At 42.2% G+C, this 18,963-nt stretch overlaps 2 protein-coding genes across 3 annotated transcripts in view; one reads left to right on the top strand and one right to left on the bottom strand.

Moving 5' to 3' along the window:
• Positions 1 to 14,681, bottom strand: part of LOC139415016 (serine/threonine-protein kinase D3-like) — a 59,561-nt gene extending 44,880 nt beyond the window's left edge. Inside the window, exons 1-2 of one of the 2 annotated variants that reach the window (XM_071162752.1) lie at positions 14,430 to 14,681; positions 13,117 to 13,966 (exon numbers count right to left, since the gene is read on the bottom strand). In XM_071162752.1, the coding sequence (XP_071018853.1) occupies positions 13,117 to 13,470 (354 nt within the window). In that variant the 5' untranslated portion in view covers positions 13,471 to 13,966; positions 14,430 to 14,681. Of the gene's footprint in view, positions 1 to 13,116; positions 13,967 to 14,429 lie in introns of those variants that run through there. The other variant, XM_071162753.1, reaches the window with a different exon arrangement.
• Positions 14,682 to 14,863: 182 nt separating this feature from the next.
• On the top strand, positions 14,864 to 17,190 carry LOC139415542 (PH domain-containing protein DDB_G0274775). The gene is made up of 2 exons (XM_071163649.1): positions 14,864 to 15,194; positions 16,879 to 17,190. The coding sequence occupies exons 1-2, from the start codon at positions 15,027 to 15,029 to the stop codon at positions 17,092 to 17,094; spliced, it is 384 nt and encodes a 127-aa protein (XP_071019750.1). The 5' UTR covers positions 14,864 to 15,026; the 3' UTR covers positions 17,095 to 17,190.
• Positions 17,191 to 18,963: the final 1,773 nt, after the last annotated feature.

Genomic DNA, 18,963 nt, shown 5'->3' with positions numbered 1-18,963 from the left:
GCCCTCAACCGTAAGGCTCTCCAGAGGGTAGTGAGGTCTGCACAACGCATCACCGGGGGCAAACTACCTGCCCTCCAGGACACCTACACCACCCGATGTCACAGGAAGGCCATAAAGATCATCAAGGACATCAACCACCCGAGCCACTGCCTGTTCACCCCGCTATCATCCAGAAGGCGAGGTCAGTACAGGTGCATCAAAGCTGGGACCGAGAGACTGAAAAACAGCTTCTATCTCAAGGCCATCAGACTGTTAAACAGCCACCACTAACACTGAGTGGCTGCTGCCAACACACTGACACTGACTCAACTCCAGCCACTTTAATAATGGGAATTGATGGGAAATGATGTAAATATATCACTAGCCACTTTAAACAATGCTACCTTATATAAATGTTACTTACCCTACATTATTCATCTCATATGCATACGTATATACTGTACTCTATATCATCGACGGTATCCTTATGTAATACATGTATCACTAGCCACTTTATACTATACTATGCCACTTTGTTTACATACTCATCTCATTTGTACATACTGTACCCGATACCATCTACTGTATCTTGCCTATGCTGCTCTGTACCATCACTCATTCATATATCCTTATGTACATATTCTTTATCCCCTTACACTGTGTACAAGACAGTAGTTTTGGAATTGTTAGTTAGATTACTTGTTATTACTGCATTGTCGGAACTAGAAGCACAAGCATTTCGCTACACTCGCATTAACATCTGCTAACCATGTGTATGTGACAAATAAAATTTGATTTGATTTGATTTGATTTGTAATTACAATATACCAATTAAACCCTGGAGTGATAGATGTGCAGAAGATGAATGTGCAAGTAGAGATACTAGGGTGCAAAGGAGCTAGATAAATAAATAAATATAGTATGAGGATGAGGTAGTTGGATGGGATATTTACAGATGGACTATGTACAGGTGCAGTGATCTGTGAGCTGCTCTGACAGCTTGTGCTTAAAGCTAGTGAGGGAGAGGAGAGCCTCCAGTTTCAGTGCAGTTCGTTCCAGTCATTGGCAGCAGAGAACTGGAAGGAAAGGCGGCCAAATTAGGAATTGGCTTTGGGGGTGACCAGTGAGATATACCTGCTGGAGCGCGTGCTATGGGTGGGTGCTGCTATGGTGACCAGTGAGCTGAGATAAGGCTGGCCTTTACCTAGCAAAGACTTGTGGATGACCTGGAGCCAGTGGGTTTGGCGACAAGTATGAAGCGAGGGCCAGCCAACGAGAGCGTACCGGTCGCAGTGGTGGGTAGTATACAGTATGGGGCTTTGGTGACAAAACGGATGGCACTGTGATAGACTGCATCCAATTTGTTGAGTAGAATGTTGGAGGCTATTTTGTAGATGACATCGCCAAAGTCGAGGATCAGTAGGATGGTAAGTTTTACGAGGGTATGTTTGGCAGCATGAGTGAAGGAGGCTTTGTTGTGAATACCGAGACTAGACCATGTTTAGAAATCACCATCAACCATAGATGGGGGAAAGCTGGGTTTGAGGCTACCGGAGCAAAATAAGAGGTTGTCTGAAACCCAAAGTGGGGCCTAAATTGATTCCACATCTTCAATGTTGTTTTGACATATATATTTTTGGTGAAGAAGGAGTAAGGGCCTGTAACGGAGGAGCGAGGGAAGACAATGATGCCGGTATAGATGAGGTGGCCTCCATCTCTAGTCAAATTGGGGGTGGGAATATCTCTCTGCTCTGCAACCAGTACTGAATGATCCTAAGGGTAGTGGCCCAATAATAGAATCTGAAATCCGGTAGCGCTAGATCGCCATCTGGTTTGGGCCTTTGCAAAAGCTGTTTTTGTATCCTTGGGGGATTTTTGTCCCATATAAAAGGTGGAATAAGGCCGTCAATCTTTTTGAAAAATGTATTGGGAAGAAAAATCAGCAGGCACTGATAGAGATATAAGAATTTAAGGAGAGTATTCATTTTAATATAATTAATTATTGCGACTAAGGAGAGGTGTAGCAAAGACCTGCGTTCCAAATCGTCCTTAGTACAGGTTAAAAAAGAGGAGCAAAGTTGGCTTGAAAAAGGTTTTCAAATCTGATTATGACATGTACCCCGAGATAAATAAAACTACTCTGAGCAATTTTAAATGGCAAGTTATGTAAAGGCGATTATTGTGCGGCCATATTAAGCAGCATCAATTCGCTTTTATTTAGATTCAGTTTATACCCTGATAAGTGACCGAAGGATGTGAAAGTGGAAAGGGCAGCAGGAACAGAAATATAAAGGTTGGATGTGTATAATAAGCATGATCTATGTCCTTTTTGGGCTACCTCATATCCATGGAAGGAGTGGAGATGGAGGAGCAACGCGTCAGCGCAGTCAGGTCATGGTCCATCCCCAACTCTGTGAAAGCAGTCCAGCGATTCCTGGGGTTCGCCAACTATTTACGGAAGTTCATTCGGGGCTTCAGCACGGTGGTGGCGCCTCTTACCTCCCTGCTGAGAGGAGGGGATATTCGAGACGCTGAAGGCACGCTTCACCACTGCTTCCGTGCTGGCACATCCGACCCCTTACTTCCCTTCATTGTCGAGGTAGATGCCTCCAAAGTAGGAGTCGGGGCAGTGCTGTCCCAGCGCACTGGAACCCCTCCAAAGCTGCGGGCTGTGCCTTCTACTCCAAGCAGCTGAGCCCCGTCCAGAGGAATCACGACGTCGGTGACCGGGAACTCTTGGTGGTCAAGAAGACTCTGAAGGCGTGGAGGCACTGCTTGGAGAGGTCCAAACACCCTTTCCTGGTGTGGACGGACCACCGCAAACTGGAGTACATCACAGCAGCGAAGAGGTAAAAACCCGAGACAGGCCAGGTGGGCTCTATTCTTCACCAGGTTCCAATTCCAGGCTCGAAGAACGTGAAGGCAGACGCCTTGTCCCGCATCTATGACACAGAGGAGAGAGAGGGAGAGGAGACCCCATCATCTCTCTGTCCCGTATCATCGCGCCAGTGGTGTGGGACATGGACGCATACATACGGCAGGCCCTGCACACGGAACCCGCACCTGCACAGTGCCCGGACAACCGTGCCTACGTGCCCACGGGTGTGCGGGACCGCCTCCTACCCGGCGCCTGTGTCGGGTCATCCTGGGATAAGCCATACCATCACCTGCCTGACTGAGAAGTACTGGTGGCCCACCTTGGCTAGGGACGACCCGGGTTTACGTCTCTTACTGCTCCATCTGTGCCCAGCCAAAGACACCCAGACACCTCCCGTATGGAAAGCTCCTTCCCCTGTTGGTTCCACAATGACCCTGGTCACACCTCTCGGTGAACACCACCATTCTCATTGTTGTGGACCGGTTTTCCAAAGCTTTTTGCCTCCTTCCTCTGCCTGGGCTCCAATGCAAACCGCTCAAAATGCTCTTTATACGCACGTCTTCAGGCACTACCGGATGTGGGGTTTCTGCGCGCTGAGGAGACCTGGAACGCCAGAGGAGGGTTAATAAGGTAACGTACCGCTTGCAATTCCTTACTGATTAAAGCATTAACACAACTTTTCATGTCTTTCTCCTCAGGCAAGTGGTGCCTGGTCGCCCCACTGGACCCAGTGACGCCGGGCGAGGCGTCTACAGTACCTCATCGACTGGGAGGGGTACGGCCCTTGTCTCATTACGCACACCTGGTTCCCATTCCCCCTGATTAGTATGTTATATATGTGCCCTCTGTTCCCCATTGTCCTTGTCGGTTATTGTTACCATGTCCGTTGGTCTTGTGAGCGCACCTGTTCTGTTGTATCGGCTTCCATGCTGTGTGTTATTGTGCACTTGTTTTAAGGGACTTGTCCTGTGTATTGTTTTAAGGTTTACACCTCGCTCTTTTGTTTGGGTGGAGAAAATAAATCCCCCTATTATATTCTTGCACTTGTCTCCTATCATTATACAGTGTGACACTCCCTCAACAACGCTACAGTGCCCTGCAAAAGTATTCATCCCCCTTTGCGTTTTTCCTATTTTGTTGCATTACAACCTGTAATTTAAATGGATTTGGGGGGGGGGGGGGATTTCATGTAATGGACATACACAAAATAGTCCAAATTGCAAGGTTGTGGAGAAGTGAAATTAAAAACATAACTTGTTTCAAAAAATTATAAAAAAAATTTAATGGAAAAGTGGTGTGTGCATGTATTCCCCTTTTGCTATGAAGCCCCTAAATAAGATCTGGTGCAACCAATTACCTTCCGAAGTCACATAATTAATTAAATAAAGTCCATCTGTGTGCGATCTAAGTGTCACATGATCTGTCACATGATCTCAGTATATATACACCTGTTCTGAAAGGCCCCAGAGTCCGCAACACCACTAAGCAAGGGGCACCACTAAGCAACACCTCTCATCACCCCGAGAACACCATCCCACACTGAAGCATGGTGGTGGCAGCATCATGCTGTGGGTGTGTTTTTCATTGGCAGGGACTGGGAAACTGGTCAGAATTGAAGGAATGATGGATGGCGCTAAATACAGGGAAATTATTGAGGGAAACCTGTTTGTCTTCCAGAGATTTGAGACTGGGACAGAGGTTCACCTTCCAGCAGGACAATGACCCTAAGCATACTGCTAAAGCAACACTCGAGTGGTTTAAGGGGAAACATTTAATTTTCTTAGAATGGCCAAGTCAAAGCCAAGACCTCAATTCAATTGAGAATCTGTGGTATGACTTAAAGATTGCTGTACACCAGCGGAACCCATCCAACTTGAAGGGGCTGGAGCAATTTTGCCTTGAAGAATGGGCAAAAATCCCAGTGGCTAGATGTGCCAAGCTTATAGAGACATACCACAAGAGACTTGCAGCTGAAAATGCTGCAAAAGGTGGCTCTACAAAGTATTGACTTTGTTGGGGTGAATAGTTATGCACGCTCAAGTATTCTGTTTTTTTGTCTTATTTCTTGTTTGTTTCACAATAAAAAATATTTTGCATCTTCAAAGAGGCATGTTGTGTAAATTAAAAGATACAAACCCCCCAAAAATCCATTTTAATTCCAGGTTGTAAGGCAACATAATAGGAAAAATGCCAAGAGGGTGACTACTTTCGCAAGGCACTGTAGTGCACTACTTTTGACCAGGACCCATAGGGGAATAAATGGAATTGGTTGTCATTTGGGACGCCGCCTTAGACTCCAAAACCAGAGATCCCACTGCCACCCTTACATGGTCCAACATATCACACACGGTTCACATTACATAGTCTGAATAACCATGGGATTTCAGATGAGTTCAAGCCCCTCGGCAGCACAATCTTTTCTACATTAAACATTTCACAGAGGGTGCGTTCCAAATAGCTCTCTATTCACTACATAGTACGCTAATTTTGACCAGAGCTCTGGTCAAAAGCAGTGCACTATATAGGGAATAGGGTGTCATTTGGGATGCCAACAGGCCAGGGATGTTATACAAGGCCTAAGGCTCCTACAGAGATCGAAGCCCTTAAAGCTGAACACATTCTACAGGAATGTGATAATGACCCTCGCCTGTCCAATAAAGAGGTAACATGCCAACAGTGTCGGATGTAGCTCTGTTCTAGGCCGTTAGTGTGGCTTACTAATGCAGAGCCTTCCTAAACATTAGCAAGCCGCACTAACGACCTGGACCAGAGCTAGAATAGACATAGAGTCCCACCAAGCACAGTCCTCCATTCTGGTGATCCTGAGTTTTAAGAAACAGGAACAAGGCAAAGAAAGACTGAACGAAACCTGCTCAAGTGATTTCCCCAAATCCACCAGGGCTTTATATAAGATGATATGTGGAGATGATGAAATGAGTGTGCCTCCCTCTACTCTAGTAATAGGCCTGGTTTGTCAATCAAAAAGAGCAATCATAAAAGTTTATATAAATCCTTAGGAACCCTGCCGTGGTACTAAACAAATCAAATCAAGGTTTATTGGTAGCGTACACAGATGACAACATGCTGAAAGAACGGCAATTCCATTGTATGTATCTCACAGCGAAACTTAATTATTATTCTCCAACGCACAAGCAGCAGCAGCATCACCAATGCATTAAAGGGGTTCCCCACTGTACTGTCTCAAATAATACAGGCTCAGTTGTACCCAGAGAAATCACAATCAGACACCATGTACATTTACCAAATGTTGATAACATGCCCTATAAAACACTTGTTATTCCCTACGGGCTATCCCTGAATTCCTTTATTACAGTGCCTTCAGAAGGTATTGACAGCCTAAATTTAAAATTGATTCAATTTAGATTTTGTATCACTAGCCTGCACACTATACCCCATAATGTTAAACTGGAATTATGTTTTTGAAATGTTAATAAATTGATTTAAAAAAATGTAATGCTGAAATGTCTTGAGTCAAAATATATTCAACTTCTTTGTTATTACAAGCCTAAATAACATCAGTTACATGGAATCACTTTGTGTGCAATACTTTTTGAATGACTACCTCATCTCCATACCCCACACAAAAATTATCTGTAAAGCCCCTAAGTCAAGCAGTGAATTTCAAACACAGATTAAACCACAAAGACCAGGGAAGTTTTCCAATGCCTCACAAAGAATGGCACCTATTGGTTGTTGTGTAAACAATTTAAAAGCAGACATTGAATATCCCTTTGAGCATGGGGAAGTTAATAATTACACTTTAGATGGTGTATCAGTACACCAAGTCACTACAAAGATTACAGGCGTCCTTCCTAACTCAGTTGCTGGAGAGGCAAAGAAATGTACTTTATATCCTGAATACAAAGTGTTATGTTTGGGGCAAATCCAACACATCACTGAGTACCACTCTTCATATTTTCAAGCATGGTGGTGGCTTCATCATGTTATGGGTTTGTTTGTCATCGACAAGGACTAGGGAGTTTTTTAGGATATAAAGAAACGGAATAGAGCTAAGCACAGGCAAAATCCTAGAGGAAAACTGGGTTCATACTGCTTTCCAACAGACACTGGGAGACAAATTTACTTTTCAGCAGGACAATAACCTTAAACACAAGTCCAAATATACACTGGATTTACTTACCAAGATGACATTGAATGTTCTTGGGTGGACTAGTTACAGTTTTTACTTAAATCTGCTTGAAAATCTATGGCAATACTTGAAAATGGCTGTCTAGCATGATCAACAACCAACTTGACAGAGCTTGAAGAATTTAAAAAGAATAATCCAGGTGTGCAAAACTCTTAGAGACATACCCAGAAAGACTCCAAAGGTGATTCTAACATGTATTGACTCAGAGGTGTGAATACTTATGTAAATGAATATTATTATTATTTCTCTATTTCATTTTCAATAAATATGCAACATTTTCTACAAACATGTTTTCACTTTGTCATTATGGGGTATTGGGTGAGAAAAACGATATTTTATCCATTTTGAATTTGGGCTGTAACACAAGAAAATGTGGAATAAGTCAAGGGGTATGAAGGCAATGTATTGTGTGTTTTGCAAGATCGAATGTCTCTCTCTCCCTCCCCCTCTCTCTCTCTCTCTCTCTCTCCCACTCTTTCTCTCTCTCTCTCTCTCTCTCTCTTCCCCCACTCTCTATCTCTCTCTCTCTCTCTCACTTCCTCACTCTCTCTCTCTCTCTCTCTCTCTCTCTCTCTCTCTCTCTCTCTCTCTCTCTCTCTCTCTCTCTCTCTCACTTTCTCTCATCTCTACTCTTCCATAAACCAGGGGTTCATCCCAAATTGCACCCTATTCCATATATAATGCAGCACTTTTTACCAGGGCTTTTTTAAAGGGTGGTAGTGGGAGAGGAGGACCTCAGTTATCTTCATACTATAACACCACACCATCAGATTCCTAATGATAAATTGGATTAGAAAATGTATAAACCTGATTCTAGGCTACATAGTTAACCTTTGTTCTCTCTGCTGTTCCAGTCTTGTCCTGTGCACTGGCTGAAACTAATTGTTAGCCTATGGCACTTTAGAGCAGGAAATACACTCCACCAACATGGCACAGCTCCACATGCAGTACTGTGGGAGGGGTGGGTGGTCAGTCAGTCACTCACCATCAGCACAGTTCTATGTCATTCATGTCACACAATGTGTGTTGTCTAATAATGGCCATAAAAACAATGGCGGAATAATGAAGTTGCTTAACCTACTCCCTAGACTTGACGCCCCCACGGAAATAAAATTAGCATAATATAAAAATCCCCATAAAATGTGTACATTTAAGCTAGAGATCTTTTTTTTCATTGCATGCGTCTCAATCCACCCCATCAACCGATGTTGCACTTCCTCATCTGTGTGAAAGGTGACAGATTACATTTTTTAAACATAACTTTTTTTAAAACGTTCTGAGAACGGAAGTGAAAATGTTGCCTGTTAATTTGAAGGGAGGTTAATTTGCAAGGAGGTTCTGAGAACGTTTTACTATGGTTCCCTGAACGTTTTCTTGGGAGATTTTATTAACGTTCTGAGAACGGAAATGATTGGTTATTTGAAGGTTTTTGAATAACTTTTAAAACATTTCAATAAGACTGCTAGCTTAGGTTAACTGTTTTTAGCTGCAAGCACAGATAGGATGCATTGAAAGGAATTTACTTAGGCATTAATCACACAAACACATACATTTATTTTAGTTAGTATGGCATCAGTGAGATTCAAACCCATGATCTTCTGTTGTCTACCCATTGAATTAGTCCACTGCGCCACCAGGATGGAGACAGCATGCTATCTTTTTTTAACTAATACAAAGCTGTTCATTTTAGTCCATTCAAACAGACCCCATTTCAAAGGAAACAATCACTCAGTAAGATCAGGTGTGGCCAATTAGTGGGTGCGGCCAACACAATTAACAAGATAGAGAATAGAGAGAGTTTTGTTGACACTGAGAACGGAATGTATACGTTTTAAATAACATTCTTAGAACATTCCTTGAGCGTTACTAATGTTTTCTTGTGGTTTTCTTAAGGTTCTGAGAACATGACTTTAAAATGAACCGTGAGGAAACCTGCAGAAAACCTGAAATTCTCATGGCAGAACGTTATTTCTCCCAATTTTGTTGGATCAATTTGAGAACATTACTTTCAATTGAACCATGAGGAAACCTGTAGGAAACGTTATGCTGAAATACTGAAATTCCCACAGAAGAACATTGTTTCTTAACTTTCTTTGAACTATTTGAGAACATTCCCAATGCCAAACCAGTTGGAGAACATTCATAAAACATTATCAACATTTAAATGTAGATCTAACCATGTTTGAACATTTAGGAAACGTTCTCTTAAAGTAATGAAATTCAAAGAAAATAACGTTTTTTTCTCAAATTCCTTAAATGTGCTGAGAATGTTCTGAAGCCAAGCAACTATCCTGCACCATTCCCAGAAGGTTGTGGGAAGGTTGTTTGCAAAATGACCATAAGATAACAACGCTCTGACCAAGCTCTAAGAAACGTGATTCTCAGAACGTTATCTGCTAGCTGGGTGGTGACTAATATTATTACAATGGCAAGGAGCCCTACTGTATCTCAGTAGCCCATCGCCTAGTGATTTTCAGAACTGATGATGATGATGATGATCTCTGTGAAACTTCGCCAGCTGGAGTGTTCCAACCATAGAAAATAGAATGATGTGATAGAATAAAACCTTATAATTCTGTAGTTCCAACACTGGGTTAAGAGTTTGCAATACAGACAGATTTGTTTATTAGGGCAAAGTGCAATTGTTTGGACATTAAGGAATAGGTCAGCAATCTGCAATTCAGCTCCTTTGCTTTAATGAGCTTCGTAAAAAGTGAGAAATGCCCTAGAATGACCCAAAGACTACATGTGCAATACATTATTGAAAAACATAATCAGTGGTAAACGCTGTAAGCAGATTGTTTTCCCTCTGTCTGAATAGGTTGCTCTATTTCATGCTCTTTTACCTTGCAATTTATATTGCATCAATTAACTTAACAGTTTTAGCCTCCACTCTGTTTCTTCCAGCTAGAATATACACACATCACTTATCGGAACCCCAATCTCCGTTTTTTTTTTTTACACACACTAGCACCTCTTTGTCTCCTGCCTACAGCAGCCTGCAACCGTGGTATGTGACAGGACAGGGAGGGTGGGGCTGACTACGGAGCTGAGCCGGGCAGACTGGTGCAGCCCGGGACAGTATGGCGGCCTGCAAGGGAGGGGAACTTCCCCACTGTCTTCCTGGACACCCCGGGGACTGTTCCTGTTCCCCTCCTACAGGAGAACAAATATTACATGGTCCAACATACCGTAAATATGGGCCCAGAGTTTCAATACTCCCACACCAGGGGCGGGGGGGGGGGGGGGGGAATTACGTCTCAAATGGCATCCTATTCCCTATATAGTGCACTACTTTTGACCAGGGCCCATAAGGAATAGGGAGCCATTTGGGGCCTATGAATGAAAGTTTAAAACGTAGGTGCACAGGTCGAGATTTTTTTTTGTAATCAAGGTGACAGACAGTGACACATGCGATACTGCCTTGCACACTCTTGCCTGCATCTAGCTGATCTAAGGTGTAATAATTAGTCCAAAAGTTGCAGATGTGAGTTTCTATTAGACAAAATCAGGTATTTTTATCCCCGTTACGTTCCGTTTGCTTCCGTTTAAGAAGCGTTTTTATACAGAATCGGCAGAATGAATACACCCCTGATCACACACACAGTTCACTTTCATAGCAGCCACATAAAAACAGCATAAGCACTTTGATCATTGTGTATATTATTCCTTCTCACAACTATCTCCTCCTCTCACCTTTTACCGTTGCTTGTGGACAACACATCAACTTTCTGTGACCAGACAAAAAAACCTTTACAAGCCAACCCTTCATATCATGACCTCTAACCGCTACACACAGCCTACATCGTTGTCACTTCATAGTCTACATACACTACCAGTCAAAAGTTTTAGAACACCTACTCATTCAAGAGTTTTTCTTTATTTTGACTATTTTCTACATTGTAGAATAATAGTGAAGACATCAAAACTATGAAATAACACAAATAGAATCATGTAGTAAACAAAAAAGTGTTAAACAAATCAAAATATATTTAATATTTGAGATTCTTCAAATAGCCACCCTTTGCCTTGATGACAGCTTTGCACACTCTTGGCATTCTCTCAACCAGCTTCATGAGGTAGTCAACTGGAATGCATTTCTATTAACAGGTGTGCCTTCTTAAAAGTTTATTTGTGGAATTTCTTTCCTTCTTTCCTTGCAGTCCAGGGATATTTCCCCCGATCTTGATAAGAAATTACCCTACTTTTTCAAGCCAACATATTTTTTTTTCTTGTACTTTTACCACTTTTTCGCCCCAATTGGTAGTTACAGTCTTGTCCCATCGCTGCAACTCCCGTACGGACTTGGGAGAGGTGAAGGTTGAGAGCCATGCATCCTCCAAAACACTACCCTTCCAAGCCACACTGCTTATTGACACACTGCTCGCTTGACCCGGAAGCCGGCCGCACCATTGTGTCGGAGGAAACAACTGACAACCAAAGGCAGCTTGCAGGCGCCCGGCCCGCCACAAGGAGTTGCCAGAGAGCGATGAAACAAGGATATCCCGGGCGGCCAAACCCTCCCCTATCCCGGACGACACTGGGCCAATTGTGCGCTGCCTCATGGGTCTCCCGGTCATGGCTGGCTCTGACACAGCCTGGGATCAATTCCAGGTCTGTAGTGTTGCCTCAAGCGGTGCATTTTCTTTTTAAAGACAAGTTGTAATTAATGGATTACATAAATTGGAGAGAAAAAATATATAGTAACAATAGGTTAGACCATATTAGTTTTCCATTCATACAAGGTGTCAGGTAAATTGCCACATTAGATTTGCCGTGGTAAACGAGGAAATACTTTATTTCAGTTGTACGGACTGATTGTCAAAATAGATCATTCGTCGTAAGTCTACTAAAAAATCAGGATCAATTTGTTCCATTGATAATACCCACCAGAGGGAGGAGTGTTCTTGAACTTTTTTGGCAGCAATCAGGAATAAAAGATAACCTCGACATAAATCGGTGGCAAGTGATGGTTGCAATTGAGATCAGCTGTGCGAGTGATTTTAGGGCAATGTTTTTTAACCAGAGATGACCTTGAGTTAGTACGCTGGCCAGTGGTCGTTGCAATAGGCCCCATATGTTTAAATTGAGGAATAGAAAAGAGCTGATGTTGCACTATGGCTCACACAGAATGAAACATTTTACAACCCTTTTCTTTGATGAAATCTAACACAGACAGTGAAAACATGCCTCTATAGTATATTGTGCCATCGCTGTTGTGTCAATCCCCCATCATCAGAACAAAATGTCATTTTTCTACTTTTACTCAAGAACCATACAAGAAAAAACCTGTTATACATTGCTCTGTGTATTTGTCGCACAATGAGAAACTGGGAGTGGTATGTGTGATAAGGCCATATACCTTAGGAGCAAGTGAAGATGTTGTTGAGTAATGTAGTCTACTCTGGGAAACATGTTATCTGTGTTTTCCAGCCTACCACAGTATTTCAATATTTTGCAAAGTAGGAGGGAGAATCCGTCACCTCTCATCTAAACAACCCCTGGGGCATCTATTGTGTGCAAAAACAGGTGTAACACTCATAAGCAGAAAGCAAAACAGAATATTACACCTGTGAAAACCACAACTATACAGTACATCTGCCCTGTTTCAATTGTATTTCTCTCAAATGCAACCTCTTGTTTTTTTTCTTACACTGATGCTTACTTTACAATGTAGCGCCTCACCTCATGGTTCAGCACTACACATGTGTACGCTCTATAAAAAAAGTAATAACTACATATATATATATGAAAAATATATATATTTTTTTTATGGTCGAATTAATCAACTAAACTACAATCCCAATACAATATGATGAATATAGCAAGTCACAGACAACTGTAAAATCATTTAGAGTGTATAGTTTTTGTTCAGGTTTTGATGTGATCTGATCTGTCTCCATGCATGCCCATCATGAGGACTATATGGCCAAGAAATTGTTTGTCTTTAGGGTTAGGTTAGCTAAGGTTAGAGTTACTGCTGTAAGTACATTGTCATAATGAATCATTATCATATTTGTTGCACTGCAATTACATTGTAATTAGTTACACAGTAATAACAGCACTGTGGTGTAAATTGTTACCTTACCTTTTGGTCCACTATTGAACATACGAGCTCCTTCACCGCAGATATCCCGGACAGATCGTTGGCATCCAGGTTCACCGTTTCCCTGGTGAGTCCGATCTGGATAAGAAAAGACACCCCGTGGAAAGAGCACCCGGAGTTGGTGGGGCTCGGGGCGCTGAGACTCCCATTTGACAGTCGACTGTAGAGTGTCGCCGGTGGGCTTGGAGACGGCGAAGGAGTCGGTGGGGCGACTGGATTCGGAGCCACAGAGAGGGGGCATAGTCTGGGTAAGGGTGGAGGGGAAGAACTGCTGCAGGCAGACATTGGCTGTCTTATGTCTTCTTGACGAGGTAAAGAGTCAAAGTTGACCGACATCGAACGTATTATTTCGAATAGCAGCTCTCAAGTTATATTCAACAACATTGGCGTTGTTGAAGCATCTTGGTAATTTGTTTAGAATATCCAGTCGGTTGAATAAGTGATAGATCATTCGGGGGGGGAAACGAATTCTAGCAGCACTGTTTAGCTTACTTTTACAAATAAGACATCTTTGATGTATTACTGAACATCAACTCTATAAAAAATAAACAATTACTCTGAAGTGTAAATTGTGCCCATTCCTCTTCGACAGCTCACACGAGGCACATAACAATGAATGTTCGATGAAAGCATGTTGATTCTTCCTCCATTCTCAGCTCTACACCACTCCGAGGACAAAGTGCTTCTGCAAAAAGCTCCCAACCATTGGAGAATGTTCAGCCTCAGCGCAACAAAAAACAGTTCTTATGGTGAGGAGAAGAAACAGCCACAGAGCAGTTCTCCTCAGTTGCAACTCCATGTAGTAGAACGTTTCTAATTCCCCGTAAATTATCTGGTAACAAAAAAATATATAGATGAGAGTAGGTAATGGAGAACATTTATGTGGGGAAAAACTATCCTGTCGGATCAATGAGTCAGATTATTGATTGATTAGTCAAAAGTTACTGTAAATGAATAGGCTGCAAAACAGCTTGTACTGTAAACAATAATTTAATATAACCATTTAAAGGGTATCAATAATAACAACAATATAACAACAGTATTATTATTATTATCATCATCACTTGTTGTGCCTTTGCATAATGAATTTAAACTTGCCTAACACATCTGAAATCAAGACACATCTGGATATGTGCTCTCATTTGATTGGGAGAGGTAAAACATGTTCATGTAATTGCTTGTAATAGGATTAAATGTACATAGCCTATGCTTGATCTATTTCACTTATAAATGCCCACACAAAGCCAGTAGACGTGCTTTTTTGATAAGGTATAAAATCTTTGAAACACATTTACCTTTTCGAAAAGGACGGTTTTCACTCTCTGGAGATGAAAAATGTGTGTGTTAATTCTTATCTTCCAAGACGTTCGAACGCTTGAACTGTGACATCACGATGGTCGGGTGTGAGTGTTTAGATTTGGCTCCAAACTCCCTATTTTGGCATGAGTGCAAAGCCTGAATATTTTGCCAACTATACTACTTTCCTTTCCTAACTTTCTTCATGTAGCCAGATAGCAACCAGTTCGTCAGTATCCTATTATCGCACTGTAATATGCCGCGTTCATGTACTAGTCGGAACTAGGACACTCGGAAATGTCCGACTTCCTAACTGGTTGAACGCGAACGTGTATATCGACAAGTCGTAAATGTCCGTGTTTACTACTTCCGACTTGTGTGTAAACGCGGCATTAACCCTCCCGTCCCCACTCATTGGGTAACAACACAACACAGGGCTTTCTGGGACTGGAAGTTCTAGTCTTCGTTCCGCGCGCCATCAGTTGATGGTGCGGCTGGATAAAAATAACGACATTACCCACTAAGCTTTGGGTGTGTGACGCTCTTGAATTACAGGCTAATTTCTCAGCTATTTATCCCGTTATTCTCAAAACTCTATGATGGCTGTAGTATCTGCGACCTCTAACGGCGCAGATGAAAACCCCGTTGAGATAAAAGAGGACAAAAAAGGATGGTTATCCAAGCGCACTCATTTTACGCACCGGTGGAAACGCGCATGGTTTCAGTTGAAAGAAACTCTACTGTTTTATGGTGAAAATGAAGAGGTAAGAAGACAACAGTTAATTTTCTAGGGAACTTGTCTCGCAAGCTAGGACTAAATTGTTATTTAGGAGACAGCATTTTCGCCCCTATGTTTATGACAAAGCAGCAAATAATGTAGCTATGCGACCAAGCGTTACATACATTGTAACTTTCAGCGGTGTCACTGCAACATGTTCCCTTACTTCCTACAGTGTTGTCCTGTTACCATAGCAGCGGGCCGTTTACTGACGTCTACAGCTGCAAGGTGGCAAGGTCTCACTTAGCTAGGTGTTTTGAACACTGTTAAAGGAATACAAAGTCAATTAAAAGTATGCTATTGTTATTTAGTTTACATGTTTGCTTGAAATGTCGAGACAGTAGGCTATATTGCATTTACTTTGGGATTTTATTACAAGGCAGCAAACTATGCCTAGGTCATAGATATGTTCCAAATTGCACCCTATTCCCTTTGTAGTGTACTACTTTTGACCAGGACCCATAGGATGTACACTATATTTTTATAACATTTTTATTTAACCTTTATTTAGCCACGGAATCATGCTGAGATCGTGGTCTTTTTTGCAGTTGAGCCCTGCTTGAACACATCAATTACACAATACAAATCTATATACACATCAATTATACAATACATATCTATATACACATCAATTATACAATACATATCTATATACACATCAATTATACAATACATATCTATATACACATCAATTACACAATACATATCCATATACACATCAATTACACAATACATATGTATATACACATCAATTACACAATACATGAAAATCAAACAAAACATGAAAATCAAAACACAATCATACACATTCTTCAGTAAAAAGGCCCTCTAACATCCGCCTGAATTACCCGAGAGGCACCAACTCCATCAACTTTAAGAACTTTTGGAGATCATTCAACATGAGAGGCCAAAAAAACAAAAAGCAGATGTACCTACTCAGTGGTGATTGAAGGGATCTCCAGGGTTAGTCATCCCTGAGTCCAGGTCTGGTCATTTATATGTCTGAAGGTTAACAATGAGGTAAGGTATGGCAGAAGTTTATGCACGAGGGCTTTGTAGACAAAAATAGTACAATGCATCGATCTATGAGACTTAAAGGAGGGCCAGTCTACTTTCTGATACAAAATGCAAGGATGTGTACAGAACTTATCCCCCGTAATAAAGCGCAATGCACTATGATAAACTGCATCCAATGGCTTCAATACAGTGGCGGCTGCATTCATATAAACAATATTGCCATCGTCAATAACCAGAATGAATGTTGACTGAATTAGTTGTTTTCTGCTATTTAACTAAAGACAGGACCTGTTCCCATAGAAGAAGACTATTTTCATTCTTAATTTGTTACCTAACTCATCAACATGCTTTTGGAAAGATAGCTTTTCGACAATCCAGATGCCCAGATATTTAAAAGCGGGGGGACGGTCAATGAGGGCACCATCCAAAGTATGCATGCATAAATCTTCAGATACATTTTTACGTGATTTGGAAAATAACATACACTTAGTTTTACTTCCATGAAGTACCAATTTCAGTTCAACAAAGGCTTTCTGCAGCCAATATAGGGAACAGGGTGCAGATAGGAACGCACAATATATAGGGAATAGGGTGCCAATTGGGAAGCACAGCATATCTGCCATCTAAAACAACATCACTTCTCCTTCATCCAGAAGCTTCTGAAGCCCATCAACCTGGTTGGGGCAGTGGTAGAGGTTGTTGAAGGAGGCGATGGATCATTCGAATGGACTATTACTCCTAAGGACAGGAAGCGGACCTTCTTCCTAAAGGCTGGCACCATAGCAGAACAGCAGGGATGGATGGAGGCTATATGTGAAGCACAGCTGAGCTCCAGGGACCATGCTACTAATGCATGTGTGGTGCAATAGATTATCACTTATTGGATTTTACATACCCTGAACAAGAATATAAAAGCAACATGTAAAGTGTTTCATGAGCTGAAATAAAAGATCCCAGAAATGTTCCATACGCACAAAAAGCTTATTTCTCTAAAATGTTGTGCACACATTTGTTTACATCCCTGTTAGTGAGCATTTTTCCCCTTGCCAAGATAATCCATCCACCTGACAGGTGTGGCATATCAAGAAGCTGATTAAACAGCATGATCATTGCACAGGTGCACCTTGTGCAGGGGAATAAAAGGCCACTCTAAAATGTGCAGTTTTGTCACACAACACAATGCCACAGATGTTTCAAGTATTGATGGAGCGTGCAATTGGCATTTGCAGGACTGTCCACCAGAGTTGTTGCCAGATAATTTTATGTTAATTTCTCAACTATAAGCTGCCACCAACATAGTTTTAGAGTATTTGGCAGTACGTCCAACAGGCCTCACAACTGAAGACCACGTGTAACCATGTCAGCCCAGGACCTCCACATCCGGCTTCTTCACCTGCGGGATCTTCTGAGACCAGCCACCCGGACAGCTGATGAAACTGTGGGTTTGGACAACCAAAGAATTTCTGCACAAACTGTCAGAAACCGTCTCAGGGAAGCTCATCTGCATGGTCATCGTACTCACTGACCTGACTGCAGTTTGGCATCATAACCGACTTCAGTGTGCAAATGCTCACCTTCAATGGCTACTGGCCTGCTGGAGAAGTGTGTTCTTAACGGATGAATACCGGTTTCAACTGTACCGGGCAGATGTCAGACAACGTGTATGGCGTCGTGTGGGCGAAAGGTTTGCTGAGGTCAGCGTTGTGAACAGAGTGCCCCATGGTGGCGGTGGGGTTATGATATGGGCAGACATAAGCTGCTGACAATAAACACAATTGTATATTATCGATGGCAATTTGAATGCACAGAGATACTATGACGAAAGCCTGAGGCCCATTGTCGTGCCATTCATCCACCGCCATCACCTCATGTTTCAGCATGATAATGCACGGCCCCATGTCACAAGGATCTGTACACAGTTCCTGAATGCTGAAAATGTCCCACTTCTTCCATGGCCTGCATATCCACCAGACATGTCACACATTGAGCATGTTTGGGATGCTCTGCATCGACATGTTTGACAGTGTGTTCCAGTTGCCACTAATAACCAGAAACTTTGCAAAGCCATTGAAGAGGAGTGGGACAACATTCCACAGGCCACAGCCTGATCAACTCAATGCGATGGAGATGTGTCGCACTGCATGAGGCAAATGGTGTTTTTACCTTTTCTTAAACTATCTGTCACCAACAAATGCATATCTATATTCCCACTCATGTGAAATCCATAGATTAAGGCTTAATTCAGTTATTTAAATTGACTGATTTCCTTATAAGAACTGTGACTCAGTAAAATCTTTGAAATTGTTGCATGTTGTGTTTATACACTACATGACCAAAATCATGTGTATACCTGCTCGTCGAACATCTCATTCCAAAATCATGGGCATTAATATGGAGTTGCTACCCCCTTTGCTGCTATAACAGCCTCCACTGTTCTGGGAAGGCTTTCCACTAGATGTTGGAACATTGCTGCAGGGACTTGCTTCCATTCAGCCACAAGAGCATTAGTGAGGTCGGCACTGATGTTGGGCAATTAGGCCTGACTCGCAGTCGGCATTTCAATTCATCCCAAAAGTGTTCGATGGGGTTAAGGTCAGGGCTCTGTGCAGGCCAGTCAAGTTCATCCACACCGATCTTGACAAACCGTTTCTTTATGGACCTTGCATGGTGCACGAGGGCATTGTCATGCTGAAACAGGAAAGGGCCTTCCTCAAACTGTTGCCACAAAGTTTGAAGCA

This window comes from Oncorhynchus clarkii, chromosome 8 (genome assembly GCF_045791955.1).
Source record: "Oncorhynchus clarkii lewisi isolate Uvic-CL-2024 chromosome 8, UVic_Ocla_1.0, whole genome shotgun sequence".
Taxonomy (NCBI): Eukaryota; Metazoa; Chordata; class Actinopteri; order Salmoniformes; family Salmonidae; genus Oncorhynchus; species Oncorhynchus clarkii.
Note: the sequence above shows the minus strand (reverse complement) of the source record. Positions and strands in the feature narration are given on the sequence as shown.

Excerpts from the sequence above, each read along its gene's own strand:
- LOC139415542 (XM_071163649.1), top strand. The coding sequence starts at position 15,027 with ATGATGGCTGTAGTATCTGCGACCTCTAACGGCGCAGATGAAAACCCC. Across the intron at positions 15,195-16,878 it reads TTTATGGTGAAAATGAAGAG|AAGCTTCTGAAGCCCATCAA; the intron begins GTAAGAAGACAA and ends TCCTTCATCCAG.